Genomic DNA, 16,024 nt, shown 5'->3' with positions numbered 1-16,024 from the left:
ACATCAGAGGTGGCTGACACTGGTGCAATATCTGATTGTTAATAAAAGAGCAGTGTCAACTTCATATTGAACTGATTTATCAGTCTAACCCTGGTTTTTACAATGGATTGTCAGCAGTATGTTAATAGGAAAATCATACAGGTTTGACTGTACAACGATGGAAATGAAGGGGTCTACAGATGTCAATTTAAATACTGTTTATTAACTGACCCTGTGTTGAGACTTAGCAGAGACCAATCTGAGGCCACCCACACAAAGCTTCACTGCATTGTTTTGGATGAAAGACTTCACTGCACAGAAAATCATAAACCACTGCACTCTAAATGTAACATATAGCAGGCTATCAGCCCTTACGAGGGGATAGGCTGCTATCCAGTACTGCAGTAGCGCCATTGTCATGGTTGACTGCCGTCTTGGAAGAAGGGACTATTTTGGCAGGATAATGTGGTCATGCCACAGAGTGAATAGGGGGTCTTGAGAGAAGAGGGCAAAGATAAGAGAATGGAGAACATTCCATTAAAGATAGCGATGGTATCACGCTGTGGCTCAGGGAGGATTCTGCACCGAACCCACCGCAGCACCCATCGAGTGCAAGGTGCATCTGTTACCATGGTACCCGGCCCAGGCAGCCCCTTTCATGTCTGTCAAGACTGGGGAGGGAGAGAGAGAAAGAGAGAGGGAGACTAGCAATATGTTAGTCTGGTCTACAGTTAGAGCTGAAACAGACATGTGTGTGCCTGGTCATGTGTATGTACTGCATGTATGTGTTCCCAGCTCGCATCCCAGCAGTCCAGGCTTAAGATGCTGTACGCTGACAGAGGTTCGTCACACAACATGAATCATTTAGTCACCACAGCAGAGTTGGAAATGTCACGTCTCATCAGTGTTCCCCATGCCTCGGTACCTTTGCACCGTTTATGTCTCTGGCAACTGAGTTAAAGGGAAGACTTGGTTAAAGAGAGGAACTGAGATTTTACATGCAAGACATTCATTGCATCGGGGTGCAGTGGCTCCTGTAGAATCATCCGCACAACGTGGTATTCTGTGGGACTGTCGACTGTTGCTGCCCAAGCTCAGTGTGTCAACTCTCCTTTGTGCAAGTCACGACGGTGTGTGTGTGTGTGTGGATTCTGAGTTCTTGATGGGAATTCTTTCCCCATCCTTTCCTGACATTCCTGTTTCCCTCCATATCTGATCTTTCCAAGGAATGTGACGCTGTTTTCTCACAGGAAAATGCAGGCTTGACCTTTCTTGGTCAAAACCGAGTGACAACAGTAGATAATGTAGAAGGACCATATCCAAAAGTCAAACCATGCCATTTGCTTTTTGTCTGTTTTGTTTTCTAATAATAATAAAAAAAAAAAAACAGACAAAGCAGTCAAACAATGAGCAGCATCAGGTAGATCATTCCCGACTGTAAACCACAATCAACACTAAACACTGAGTAGTACTTCGTCAGAATCTTTATTACAAGATATTAGGCCACTGTACAAATCAGTGCGAATCGTACAGTACAACGCAGAATTAAGACTGTTTCTCGAGGTTTGTCATTCAAAGCTGTATACGAGGTGTTTCAAGAATACACAAGAGTTTCAGAACTTCTGCCATGCATGCATGATTCCATATTTGCCATGCATGAGTTGGTACTTCAGTGTTTAAGAAAGATCCCTAAAAAATGGCAACCAAACAAAACAACTAAACTGTATGAGTAAATGTATAAAGCACAAAAAAGAACAAGTTGTCCGGAATAGTATATCCCTCATGAGATTTGGCACACACGATAATGCACAATGCAATATAAATAGTTTATCAATAGGGTGTGTACAGTCAAGTTACAGTATCAACCAATCCAGGTGAAAGCCTGGGAAGCTTACAAACAGGTGGGAGGTACACGGTATATAAATGACTTTTAGCTGCAAGGTATGGTAACAAAAAACACTCAGGCAACATCGAGAATCATAAGTTTAAAAAAAAGGAAATCACTTTCATTCGGTCAGAATATAATCGACATACAAAAACACTCCTTCAGGCCTTAAGTCACTGCAAAAGACGTATTCCAAAGGGTCAATAAATAAGGTCTTCAGTACAGACAGAGAACAACAAACCAGTTTACCGCTTCTCACTTTGTGCAAGAAAATAAGGGCTACCCTTTCCATATTTACAAACTGTTATTCATTTGCCCTCAATCAAAACGAAGAGCAGAAAGAATGGTACCATAGGTTTGATTGATAAGATATAGGAGAAGTGTGTGCTTTAGTTTTTAGATTATGCTTATTTCTGTATCCTGTCCCTGATTTCTGCATTTCGACAGCGTCACCTCCTTCCGCCACCTCCTTCCCCCCCTCTTGTTGTCTTCTCCCGCTTTAGGATTAATGGCGAAACCCTTTAATCGAGGGTGTGTGCGGTTGTATGTGTGAGTGTGTGCGTGTGTGTGTTGGGGGGGTCCACCTGGGGGTCTCTTTCGCTGCCATCTCCCACCCCTGCCAGTGCGTGTCACCCGGATGGCCGTGACTGACTGGGAGAGGAGGGTGTGGAAGTACTGCTTGCTGCCACATGAAAGAAAGTGCTTATATACAGTGTCTTTGGATTAAAATTGGTAAATATCGCCATAAAAAATTTCAAGAGTGTCTTTTGGGGGTGGTGAGGAGAGCGCTCTAAGCCTCCGCAGGGGTCTTCTCTGTTCCATTTTTCAGCGCTTCGTTGTCGCCATTCTCATCCTCGATCACAACTGTGGATGACAGGGGAGAGAGTTAATGAGGGGGCTCATCTTGGTGTGGCGTCTTGAAAATTCACCACCGACTGACAGGAGGGCATGAAAGCCCAGAACCATCAGCATTACACTATACGAGCATGAGGTGGTGTGTGCATGTATGAGAGAGCAAGAGTGTGCAAAAGACAGTGAAAGATGATGGTGCGTGTGTGTGCGTCTATCAGTCTGATGCACATCTGTGAATGTGCATGCGTTTGAATTGCAGAGTTTTCTCGCTCTGTGCCTAAAGAGAGGCGAGTCCTATATGTTTGCCTTTTTGCCATGATCGTGTAAATCTGTGCATGTGTGTACAAATTCCCCGTCTGTGCATGTATGTGCCACCTCAAGTGAGCTTGCTCTTACAAGGACCATCTTATGATTTTTACCAGGAATGCAGCATACAAGGAGCAGCCTTCACTTATCATGACAAATATAAATCATAGTGACAGAGCACATAAATCTCAATCATACCAACCATTCATTCAGGAGGGGACATTCAGCAGAACTCTGTTGGGCAGCATTCAGGAGGCATTTAACAGCACGCACTGCGCATCCAACTTGTGTTGCAATGCGAATAGAATATTTAAAAACCCATAGATCCTACACGCATGCAGTGAACTGACTATTTTTCTGAGCACTCCACTGAGGGCTATGTCAAGGCAACAGGGTTGCATATGTGGCTGCAAATGTGGAGATGCTTCATTGTGGTCCATAATTAAGCTATGTGCGCATTGAAAACATCACCATACAAACGAAAACGCCTTAATTATATAATTACCCCGTTTGCTCCTGCCTATTTGTCCGAGTTTCGGCGGGCGTTTATTCTGTGAGCCACTGAAGAAGTTGTTGGTGTCTTGAAGACGACAGGTGAAGGAAAGGTGTCCCTCGTCGCCCTCATTTCCATAATGACTCATTTTTTCTTCGTTGAAAGGCAGCACTTCCGACATCTCCAAAGGCGTCTTTATCACCAAGGCGCACAAACTAAAATGAATGGCTCGACGTCAACCTTGTACTGGGTCGGCTATTACAAACAAAAGAAAAAAACAATGTAACCTGCTGACACGATCTAGCCCTTTCTGTTTACCTCGAAGACACGTGTCGGTCCCCGTCGGTGCGCATCAGAAATAACATTAATTTAAAATGTCCTCAATTTCCCCGCTCGACAAGCTTCGGCAACATTATTCAAATTTTCCTGAGGTCTTTCTGAGCGTATTGCTTTGGAAATGGAGGCGCATGTACAATACAGCCGTGGAGCGCCCGCTGGTTTCGAGCGGCTGGACCCGTCGCACGGAAAATCTGAGGAAGAAATGCAAATTGAGGAGCGATGCAAAACACGGATCCCAGGGAGACCTGGCGAGGGAGCTGAATGGGGGTTTTCTGGTGCAGCCTAGAGAAGCTTCCAGTTGGAGCCGTAGTGTACAAAGCTCCACTCTCCGGGATCTAGATCCAATCAAACAAATGGTGATTTTATATTCAAGGATGGCACACAATAGTGAATCATTTTAGGTCCTTCGAAAATGCTGCGTAGGCTGCGCGTCAATGAAGGTCACTCAGTGATTTAATTGGTTTTTGATGTGAAAACCCAGACCTGTTTGTCGTACTGGTGCTGTGTCTTTTCCCCCCTTTTTGCTTATGATTTATTAGCCTTTGGGTGTTTTGGGCAGGCTATGGCGCCACCGAGTGAGACCTCACCAGAGGATGGCAGTATTTTCAAAGGCTATGATGTGACTAGTGGCCCCATGGCGTACTTCCAATTCCATTCCGACAGCCTTATTGTTCACTTCCATTTCTATTGGATGCAAACTAACTAAAGTCTCCGTTGAAGTTTGGTAAACTGGACGCAGTGAGGAGGCAAGTGGGCAAGGTTTACAGTGGTTTCACTGAAATTCCTGTAGGCCCACATGTCATGTATCCAGTGTCCAGAGATTTTGGGTGATTTGAGGGATGTAAGATACCATTTGGGGAACTGGAGACAAGAATCCTGCTTCAAATCTGTGTCTTCACGGTCATGCCAAGTTGAGATGTTAAAGAGAAGGAGCATTGTTTGGTGTTTGACAGGCCTAAATGTGTAAAACCCATAACTTGTATATATGTGTATATATATATATATATATATATATACACTATATTACCAAAAGTATTCGCTCACCCATTCAAATGATCAGAATCAGGTGTCCTAATCACTTGGCCTGGCCACAGGTGTATAAAATCAAGCACTCAGGCATGCAGACTGTGAAACAAGACATTTGTGAAAGAATGGGCCGCTCTCAGGAGCTCAGTGAATTCCAGCGTGGAACTGTCATAGGATGCCACCTGTGCAACAAATCCAGTCGTGAAATTTCCTCGCTCCTAAATATTCCACAGTCAACTGTCAGCTCTATTATAACAAAATGGAAGCGTTTGGGAACAACAGCAACTCAGCCACGAAGTGGTAGGCCACGTAAAGTGACGGAGAGGGGTCAGCGGATGCTGAAGCGCATAGTGCAAAGAGGTCGCCGACTTTCTGCACAGTCAATTGCTACAGAGCTACAAACTTCATGTGACCTTCAGATTAGACCAAGTACAGTACGCAGAGAGCTTCATGGAATGGGTTTCCATGGCCGAGCAGCTGCAGCCAAGCCACACATCACCAAGTGCAATGCAAAGCGTCGGATGCAATGGTGTAAAGCACGCCGCCACTGGCCTCTAGAGCAGTGGAGACGCGTTCTCTGGAGTGATGAATCACGCTTTTCCATCTGGCAATCTGATGGACGAGTCTCGGTTTGGAGGTTGCCAGGAGAACGGTACATTTCAGACTGCATTGTGCCGACTGTGAAATTTGGTGGAGGAGGAATTATGGTGTGGGGTTGTTTTTCAGGAGCTGGGCTTGGCCCCTTAGTTCCAGTGAAAGGAACTTTGAATGCTTCAGGATACCAAAACATTTTGGACAATTCCATGCTCCCAACCTTGTGGGAACAGTTTGGAGCGGGCCCCTTCCTCTTCCAACATGACTGTGCACCAGTGCACAAAGCAAGGTCCATAAAGACATGGATGACAGAGTCTGGTGTGGATGAACTTGACTGGCCTGCACAGAGTCCTGACCTGAACCCGATAGAACACCTTTGGGATGAATTAGAGCGGAGACTGAGAGCCAGGCCTTCTCGACCAACATCAGTGTGTGACCTCACCGACGCACTTTTGGAAGAATGGTCAAAAATTCCTATAAACACTCTCCTCAACCTTGTGGACAGTCTTCCCAGAAGAGTTGAAGCTGTAATAGCTGCAAAAGGTGGACCGACATCATATTGAACTCTATGGGTTAGGAATGGGATGGCACTTCAGTTCATAGTATGAGTAAAGGCAGGTGAGCGAATACTTTTGGTAATATAGTGTATATGTGTGTGTGTGTGTGTGTGTGTGTGTGTGTGTGTGTGTGTGTGTGTGTGTGTGTGTGTGTGTGTGTGTGTGTTTAAGTCATGGACTTAAACATATATTTCCAGGAACATTACTGTTCCAGGAACATTACTGTTCCTGGAAAAGCTGCTGCACAACCCTCTCTCAGTTATCCGGTTTATGCACCACCACCACTCTTCAGTTTTTGTTTTGGTTTTGGTTTTGGTTTTGGTTTTGGTTCACAGCCATTACAGATGAAACTACTCTTAAAATGACCATACTCCGTATATTGTCAGCAGTGCTGATAATGAGATCAGGTACTGATCATGTTCACAAAGAGGTTTCCCTGAAAGCAGTTGTTTTTTTTTTGGGGGGGGGGGGTTTGGCACAAGGTGTTTTGATATGACAACAGGGTCAAAATTAACCTGCTCTCATGCTCCAGAGAACAATGATCAGAGGGCAGCATGAAAACTGGCTTAGTGTTGGCTTTGTTAAACAAAGACTCCTGGGATTTTCTTTAGGCATGGACAAATCCCCCTTGGGTTTACCATTCATTAAAGTACCGGCTGCAATGTTTACATAAATAAATTTTATAATGGCACTGCAGCATGAAGGGATGAAGTAACAAAACAGATATAAAGGCGATAGCGATGGATGGGTATTAAATCCTGACATAGACTATCATTTCTCACAGGAACTTAACCAAATATCATTTTACAGACACTGGAATGAAAGGTGATGAAACTAGATATCTGTGCCTGTAGCAGAGCCAACTTTAATATGCCATCAACTATTCACAGTGGAGGTACAGTCGTGACACGGCACACCTAACCCTTTGGACTTACTGAACTCACACTACCTTTCGAAGATTTTATCAGCGGCTCATCTTTCATGTGAGAACATCTCAATACCAGCTCTTCGGGCCCCTGTAATTATGAAATGTTTCATTATATGTAGCTATATGCTGACAGTCATAGTAAGTGGGATTTGTTTAGAATGTTTTAATTATTTAGGAAACCTTGTTTGAACATCCCTGCTCAGCCAAATACAAGGAAACAACTGATAATTCCAAAACACACCCTTCTAGGATGTCAGATAGGCAAAGGCAAACAAACAAGGCATTAAAAGGGATTTTAGGTCTATTCAGACCAGGGGTTATTGTGCATTGTGTATGTTAACATGTTTGGAGGAAAATCTCTGACAAAATGGACACTAAATACCTATTACAACCACTAACATTCGGACACAGAGACCCTCCTTAAATGTGGCAATTTATTTGCATAAAAAAGGGCAATTGTTCCACAAGGTATACAGTGAAAATTTATGAGTGTGTCTTATAAAGTGCCCATTCCACATTGTATCAAATTCCACATATCTACTTAAGTAACGAAACCATTATCAAAGTAATCATCAAAGTTGATGCAAACCAGTGGAAGGTGTGGATGTATTTTTCAAAGAACCTTCTGCAAAACTTTTGATGCACTTGGTGTCAGCTCACAGATTTTCAGATCCTCTTAAGGCAAGTTGCATTAATAGCTATCATGATCATCATAATTTGGGACTTTTCCCTAGTATTTCACACATCGCAAGAGGGACCCATAGATGGTTCGGTCTATCCACCGGCGGAACTTGGATACTGCCGTGTAGACTCCCGGAAACTTGGCGTCCCCACAGCCGTTGCCCCAGGATACAACACCGTAGACGCGCCCCTCGCACACCAGTGGCCCGCCAGAATCTCCCTGGAAAGACAAGACCACACCCTCCCGAGTTTGTGATGCCAACATGGGTCTCATGGAAAAGCCGATGGTTTTAGTGTCTCACAGTTTTTACTCTGAGGTTATTGTTACAATACAGCCAGTAGGACCAGGTTTCTGAGTAATGGGGCCCCAGACGCAATCAAAAAAGTTTTGACCTGCTTCCAGTAGCTCAGCTGCTGCTTGACCCTTGTCTCAGTCAAGTTGCGTCACTTCTTTGGCATGAAGGGGGGTTTAAAGCTGCCCTAAGCAAGATTTTTACATACAAATACACAAATTTAGTCAGCCTAAATCACAAATTGTGGCTACAACAGAGAAGTGCATTCCACCCTTCTTTAGTTGAGATGCTATAAAGTCATGCAGTTTTCTAAAGTTAATGTCAGGTGTCGGGTAGGGACACTGGCAAGAAATCTTGGCAAACCAGAAGTGACCAGTGAAAAAAGCAAAATACAAAACTGTTAAACATCAGCAAGAAGCCTATCCTCCTCAGTAATAGTTGAACCTGCTGTGAAAAGTTCACTGATGTAATGATTTCTGGGTAATGAAATCCTTCAAACTTCACAAAATCTGGTTATTTGTTGCAGTCACTTGAGAATGCCAAAGCGCAAGATTGTGTCATTTTTTTTTTCTTATTTATTCTGCAGCTGTTTACAATTTCATCCCAAATGTACAGGAGTATTACACAATGAAGTTCATATCAGATTTTTGTCCTCATGCTAAGTATAGTTTCAAGTCTTTTGTCATACATGTAATCAGATCTGCAAAAGCTGCTGTGGCTGCAAATATCCATACAACAAAATTACAGCAAGGATTTGAGCCCTGGCTCATGTTATGCTGTTGGTTCATTTCTGGATTGCTTTCCTGTCTCCCCTGCAACTTCTGTAAACTAATATAGTTACTGAGGGTGGACTGCCACCTCTCCTTAATAAAAGGTAGCAGCCAAACCATAGCTTATATAATAAACTGTACTACATCCACATAATGTCTTAGTGTTTGTTCAAATGTAAACTGATATATAAAAAGTTGATCTTGTCTGATATATCTTGAGAACCCAGGCCAGTACTTACTAGTGCGTTGGAGACATGGGTGAATTTGCTGTTTGAAATGGATTTAATGGCTTTTCAAGGACTGATTGAGCGTGTTTGTCACAGTGGGACTTAGGACAGTCTTTGCTCCTGTACCTTGCACGCGTCCTTTCCACCAGCGCTGTAGCCAGCACAGATCATGTTTGTGGTGATGTTTCCGTTGAAAGACTCACTGCTGTTACACCTCGCAGTGGAGACAATGGGCACTTTGACGGTCCTCAGAGTGAAGGGCACCTGGCCTTCTACCAGACTGGTGTAGCCCCACCCAGACACCCGACACACCCGACCCTCTATCATACCGGTGCCCTGTCTGGGGAGGGGGGCCAGCGATACATATTTGTTCAGCACCATGGGCTCCCGCAACTAGACAGAAATTCAGAAGACAGTCACTGAGTATGAAATGTGATTGTTGTATGGGGTGTGTGTGTGTGTGTGTGTGTGTGTGTGTGTGTGTGTGTGTGTGTGTGTAAGGGCACAGCAAGGTAAAGATTTGATTTGTGTTGAGTAGCCTTCGGTGAAAACAATATTTTACATCAGGGGACTTCTTAGGCCCTGTTCACAATAGCCTTTACGGGCTTGGAAAAACAAATTATAAATTGGAGTCGCTCATGTTCTGTGTCTGTACACCCACACTCATACAAACATACACACATACACACACTCATATTTAGAAGATTGAGAACACTTGCACGTTTGAACAAATAACTGGACGTATGTCTGGACATATGTTACATCACTGCATATAATCAGGCTTCAAGTCTCATTCCTGTTTATGCACATACAGCCAGGCTGATTTCACTTCACCAGACTTGGCACTATTAGTTGTTGATCTCATGAAGAATTGTACTGTGATATGTGACCTTGACCAGATTAAGCATTAAAATGAGAAATGAAAAACCTATTTATCTGTAATGTGAACTGGCCCTTGGTGTGTCTGGGTGCCATGGGTATCTCACATGTATTTAAGTAAAGAAAACAACAATCATCACAAACAAGTTGAAAAGAGACAGCAGTGCCAGTTAATGTTGTATGTGGCTTGTTCATGAGGTAAAACAGTCTTACAGAATCTGTCCAATGAGAAAAATATGAGAATGTACGTAACAATGCGCTTTTCTATTTGAGTAACACGTTCAATGTGATACCTTTTCTGTGTATTAGTGTAAGATCTTTGATAATATTGAACAGGCAGATCTCTATTTCTGCAGTACCTTAATGAGCATGATGTCAGCATTGTTGGTGCTCTTGTTGTAGAGGGGATGGGTTACCAGCCTGTGGGGTTTTGAGTACTGCTCAGTGCCCTCATAGGTACTGATGGTGTAATCGCCCGCCACTATCATCATGTGCTCTGCCCTGAAGGACAAGGGAATAATATTGGAGATTACATTATTATGCCAAATAGGAATATGATGCTAAATTTGACCACTAGCAACATCTGCTCTGAAAAGGTTTGTTAAGCACTATAAATAAGCACAAAACAATATGTTTAATCATGACTGACGTCATTCTGAGTCCAAAACTGAGAAGCATTTGGTCAAGTTTAACACTCTCAGTCTTTTTGAAAACAATATGTTATTTTAGTTTTAACAGGTGCAGCTGGAGGACAAATGTGAGTGAGGTGGAGCAATATGCATTATAAACTCCTGCACAAACTCACAATATAGTTGGTTACATATATTTTACCTGGACCACCAGAATGTCGCTTTAATATGATCAAATGTCGTTAATTCAGACCAAATCAATAAGGTTTTATTTCTCTCACACTCTGGAACAAGCTGTAACAGAGGGGTTTACCAGAGATGTAACAGGAGACAAAGGCTCACTGTGTGTAACCTTGGACACTATAGCAGAAACCTAGCCCATTTCCTGGATCCGGACAAGATCACGCTTCACACACATGCACACAAGCACACACATACACACACACATTTATCCATGATGGGACAAGGTCAGATGGCTTGACTGTGTCTGCGTGCTATCTGACCTCTCAGCACCTCCCAGACAAGTTCAGATCATGACTAAGCAATTTCTTTTTTGATGTTACCTGGCCAGAGTAGAATGGATGTTTGCTTTTATGCATCTGTTGGGCCATCTGCTCACTACACAAAATCATGTCATGTTAGCTTCTAAACTGTGATTTCTACAGATTGCACTAAAAAAAAAAAAAAAAAAAAAAAACTTCTCTTGAGCATTATTCTGATAGTTTTTTTTTTTCATAAGAATGAATTTGAGCCTTGCCTCAAGCAAAGTTCAACTGCAACGCCACTCGTTTCATGTTTCAGAATCAAGAGTATAGCATCAAATCAAACCAACCACAGTAGATGACTGTAAATATATGATGTAGTTTTAAAGTTTTAAAGAGTTTCATAAAACCCAACCATAGGAGAATTTTCTAAACCCATAGTGGAGCATGTAATCCTTCAACTAAAGTTAAAGATCTTCACAGCTGGAGTTTGGATGTGTTTTGTCCTGAACCGTAACAGGAAAAATCATCAGAGTCTAACATCTGTTGATCAAAGCACTTACCCAATGTTACAGTGTGCTGCAGTCAGCACCCAGGACTTGTGAATCAGTGATCCACCACAGAAGTGTCGGCCTTTCGTGCTCTGCAGTGACACAATATATTTGATGGAGTTTGGTGCAGGTATATAACCACCAACTATACGCCCCTGCGTGAGCACCTGGCCTGTGTGGAAACACAAACATTGTGCTTTAAGTGACAGGGAAGAAAAAGAGCCCTAAGACGTGGCAGCTGGATATTAAGTCCCTGAAGTGTGGTGGGAAATTGTTTCATGTTGGTAAATCTTGCTTACAAAGTCAATGCATAGTGGACCTGAAATCAGTTCTCCTGAACAGTTGCCTTCCCTGGCTTTTGTAGAAACTTCACGTAAGGGATCATGTAATCCAAAACTAAAATGGCAACTTCATGCCTTTGTGAAAACTCTGAAAACCCTTTAAAGTCAGCTCCACAGGTATGGATTTCGCTCAGGGTTGAAAAGTCGATCCTATAAATCATAGAAGAGCTTCAAGGAACAATGACAGACATAAAGAGTGAGGCGCTTTAATACCCCCTCAAGCCCATGGACCTTGGCTAACAATTAGTGGTTTTCTGTCACCTGGGAGTCCAGTGTGTAATGAGGGTAATCCAATAGGACCTGACCTTCTAGTGTCACCACCTCAAGCTGGGCTTTGAAACATAGAACTGAGGGTTTACCCTGCCTGGTCTTATGCAACAGCTCAACAAAAGTATACTGGCCTAAAGCTTTAACACATGACAGGAACAGTAGTAGTAATTTCCTGGGAATATCCATAAGTTCCTCCTGTAACAATGGATGGTGGATGCATTTAATATGGGATAGTTTGAACTAGAAGTGAGAAATGTATGACATATGAATTAGTCACTTGATTAAAAAAAAAAAAAAAACTCAAAAGAGAGGAAAACAAAACTCTAAACTGGGCGAACATGGAAATTCTATTCAAAAGATATACTTAAAGTAGGAAATAATTAACAGTACCTTTTATTTGTTAAGCGAAATAATACAATTAAGTCGACACTTTTTTTTAAAAAAGTGTCGACTTAAAGTGTTAAAAGTTGCAGCCACACATCCTGTCTATATAAGTTTCTTCTCCATTTATTGAAGGGAAGACACTGAACAAAGCAAAGACCATCACAAGTGCATCAGAAAACAACATTTACAACTGAACAGAGCATCATGTAGTGCCTTCACATCGCTGCAAAAAAATCATGTACTCACAGTCGACTGCCAAGAGTTCCAGCAGCAGCCCACCACAGAGACACAGCAGCAGCTTCATGGTAGCTGTAGAGGTTTCAGGGCTTTTTCCTACACCATACCCGCAGCCAAACCGTCCGGGCTACCACTGTCCTCGCACCTTGTCTGCTGGCCCAGCCACAACATCCACTCTGGTTCCTGAAATAGAAGGAGACAGGCTCATCAGCCTTTATCCTCGGGTTTCTTCCGAGAAAAAATAAATAAATAAATAAATTAAAGTTTTCAGTTTCAGTTTCCTGGATGCCGTAGAACCAGGGACCAACAGTATAGGGCCGAGAGACAGAGAGAGAGAGAGAGAGAGAGAGAGCGAGAGAGACAAAGTTCACCTTCAAAAACTGTCCACCCCCTTCAACCCACTGCTATCACAACTCTTTTTCCTGACCCTCCTGACTTGTCGAAAGGCCTTACATTGTTGCCATGGCAACCAAGGGTACTGTGCCGAGCTGGTTCATCTATACTGTATCAGCATGCCCCGTCGGTGTCATCATCACAGCTTATCCCTGCTGAAATGTTTCAATGGCCCACTGTGTGTGCTTGTGTGCGTGAGTGTGCATGTCTGTGTGTGTGTGTGAGTGTGTGTGTGTGTTCTACGCAGTTGTGCGTTTGTGCACTGCTTTGTCGTGTGTGTGGGAAAAATCGCAGATATGAGGACTGAGTCTCTCTGTATGACTCTGAATCATCAATCATCACTAAATCTATGCCCACAATAATAATAACTCATTATCATTAGCATAATCGTCATCATCATCATCATCATCATCATCATCATTATCATCATCAGCCCTCTGGCAAGTCAGCATCATCCACAGCGTGTGAGAAGAATCTCTTCTGACCTCGTCCTGTCCCACATTTAGACGTAGCTGAATAATTGATATTTCGGCCGGTAGAATGGGAGAGAGAGCTAAGTGTTGCCTCCCACTGAGGTATTTCCTGGCCCAACAATTACCTGACCACATACCTGGGTCCCTTCCATGTACTTTTATTGCGACGCTGAAAAATGTTCAAGTTGTGGACTGGTGACAGCTTCAGACACATTTTAGAGTGAGGAAAAGATGGGCGAAAACAACAAAGGAGCTGAACCTCGCCTCAGTGAAACGCATACCCAGCAGTTCCCCTGCTCATCAGACAGTATCTAATTGTCAGTCTAATTTGTGACTGATGCACATCGTGGGGCAGCTTCATTTACATTCAAGCTTCATGTTCTTTTTCACTCGCAAACGATGGCAAACCCAAAGACGACTGAAGAAAATATTCAGGAAAGTTTCAGAAATATTGTCTTCCACATACTTTGTAAATAATTTGCCTGATGACAGTCTTCATGACCAAAATGTCATGTTTTTAATATAGAGCACTACTAAAAAAGAAAAATATGCTTACGATTTTTATTTCTATCTCCAAGCAAATATTTAACCATTTTTTTAAAAATATGCAGCAATATTTCTATCCAGCTTAATTATGGAAGGCTGCCAACATAATGTGAGTATAGAGGGTATGGCATGGTGCAGATAGAGGAGTATGCAGCTTTTTTATATTAACACAACCCTCTGTAGTGTCGGTGTTTTGGTGTTATATATGTTGCCTCAGATTCATGTGTGCTGCACATGCAGTTTTGTGGGTTTTTTTCCATATCACTCACTTACTCTCTTGCACATACGTACACACTCACGCACACACACACACACACTTTGTTTGTCAACTCACATTAGCACCTAAGGGACAGAGGCACACACTATCACCTTTCACCCTCACGGTTGGAATGACACCTTGGGGAGGGCAGACAGTAGGGAGCCCACGAGTGACGTTGCAACCCAGCAGCTCACTTTGTACACGACAAGTCATGGGAACCCGTTATGAAAAAAAGAGAAAAGCGCTGGGAAAGTGCTAAATGAGACACATGCCTAGGGAGATGGAAAAGCATGGGCATGACAGACACGGGCCATAATGCATCATGTCACTGTCAGAATGGGCAGTTTGAGTGGCGAGGCTTTGTTACCTGCACATTTTGACTTTGACTTGATAATTTTGCGAGGATCCCAACCATGGATGAAATTTTGATTTCAGAGGTGGGGGGGACACAGCTGACTTGAGTACGGGGGTGGGGGGCGGGGGGGGGGGGGGGGGGGGGGGGGGGGGGGGGGGGGGGGGGGGCTTGAACTGCTTGAGGACCAAAACTGCCATTTGAAAAAGTGGAGGGGACATGTCCCCCCTGTCTCCCCCCCAAATTACGTCCGTGATCCCAACTGAGGCAAAGGACAAGCATGATGTCTAAACACCATTTAGAAACTGTGTTTTGGTAAAGGGCTGTTTTAACACATACACCTCAGTAAAGTATGTGTAGTTCAACCGCCACAAAGTATCTTAAATTGATACTGTTGATGGTGAGCTAATACATCATAATCAGGCAATCATACATCCTTTTGTGCTGCTTCTTGTAACATCACAAGATACAACAACAACAGGCCTGGAGTATATTCTATCATTTCTCTGGCTTGTTGGGTTTCACCTCCCTAAAGGTTCACTTTCCTCCCATTTGTGGACAATAGGCTCAATATGTGAGCACAAAGGGCTTCGAGGGAAAGACCTAATAAAAGAGTAGACTGTCGCCTTTGTCATGTACTAGGTCAGTGTCTCTGTTTTGTGTGTATATATGCGTGTGTATGTGTGTATGTGTGCGCGTGTGTGTGTGTGTGTTAGGTGCCTCACGACATGATATATGTTGGACAAAGCCAGGGCACAGTTATTACAGACGGTATGGTTACAGTATAAAAGAGGACAGAGACTTCTCAAGCATTACCTCAGGTGTACGAGAGGAGTGTGTGAGAGTGTGCAAGTGTTTGGATGCAGGATTTGGACTGCCAGCCAGCCTTTTATTTTATCACTTGACTCTTGATAAGGTGAGGTGGCCAATAGGGCTTTGTACTAAATAGATACAACTGGATCATAAATATCAAAATTTTATTAGATATATGACATATGATAGACTTTATCATTCTCATAGGGAAAAAATGTCTTTGACTCTTGACCTGTTGCAAATATGATATTGCTAATTAAAATATTGTTATTACACTGCAAAAAAAAAAAAAAAAAAAAAAAAAAAATCAATCTCAATAAGTGATTATTGAGGCTGAAGATATTGAGGCTGAAGCCTCAATATCTTGTTTTTCTTAAAACAAGTCTCAAAATCTGCCAGTTGGATGAGATAATCACAGTGAAGTCTCAATTATTTAAGCATAAATCCAGCGCAATGAGGGAGAATACAGTAAATCAGCCCAAAAT

At 42.9% G+C, this 16,024-nt stretch overlaps 2 protein-coding genes across 3 annotated transcripts; both read right to left on the bottom strand.

Moving 5' to 3' along the window:
* Nucleotides 1–1,448: 1,448 nt before the first annotated feature.
* On the bottom strand, nucleotides 1,449–4,262 carry camk2n1a (calcium/calmodulin dependent protein kinase II inhibitor 1a). Of its 2 annotated transcripts, XM_030051485.1 has the most exons (3): nucleotides 3,834–4,262; nucleotides 3,528–3,730; nucleotides 1,449–2,728 (listed from the first exon to the last, which is right to left on the bottom strand). In XM_030051485.1, exons 1-3 carry the CDS (start codon nucleotides 3,878–3,880, stop codon nucleotides 2,655–2,657), a joined length of 324 nt encoding a protein of 107 aa, XP_029907345.1. In that variant the 5' UTR covers nucleotides 3,881–4,262; the 3' UTR covers nucleotides 1,449–2,654. The 2 variants fall into 2 exon arrangements, with proteins under 2 accessions (XP_029907345.1, XP_029907346.1); XM_030051486.1 differs by having other exon boundaries at nucleotides 3,528–4,248.
* Nucleotides 4,263–7,689: 3,427 nt separating this feature from the next.
* LOC115359131 (trypsin) lies at nucleotides 7,690–12,770 on the bottom strand. Its single transcript, XM_030051476.1, has 5 exons — nucleotides 12,713–12,770; nucleotides 11,484–11,643; nucleotides 10,169–10,310; nucleotides 9,057–9,323; nucleotides 7,690–7,860 (listed from the first exon to the last, which is right to left on the bottom strand). Exons 1-5 carry the CDS (start codon nucleotides 12,768–12,770, stop codon nucleotides 7,690–7,692), a joined length of 798 nt encoding a protein of 265 aa, XP_029907336.1.
* Nucleotides 12,771–16,024: the final 3,254 nt, after the last annotated feature.

Source organism: Myripristis murdjan, chromosome 5 (genome assembly GCF_902150065.1).
Source record: "Myripristis murdjan chromosome 5, fMyrMur1.1, whole genome shotgun sequence".
In the NCBI taxonomy this organism is placed as follows: domain Eukaryota; kingdom Metazoa; phylum Chordata; class Actinopteri; order Holocentriformes; family Holocentridae; genus Myripristis; species Myripristis murdjan.
Note: the sequence above shows the minus strand (reverse complement) of the source record. Positions and strands in the feature narration are given on the sequence as shown.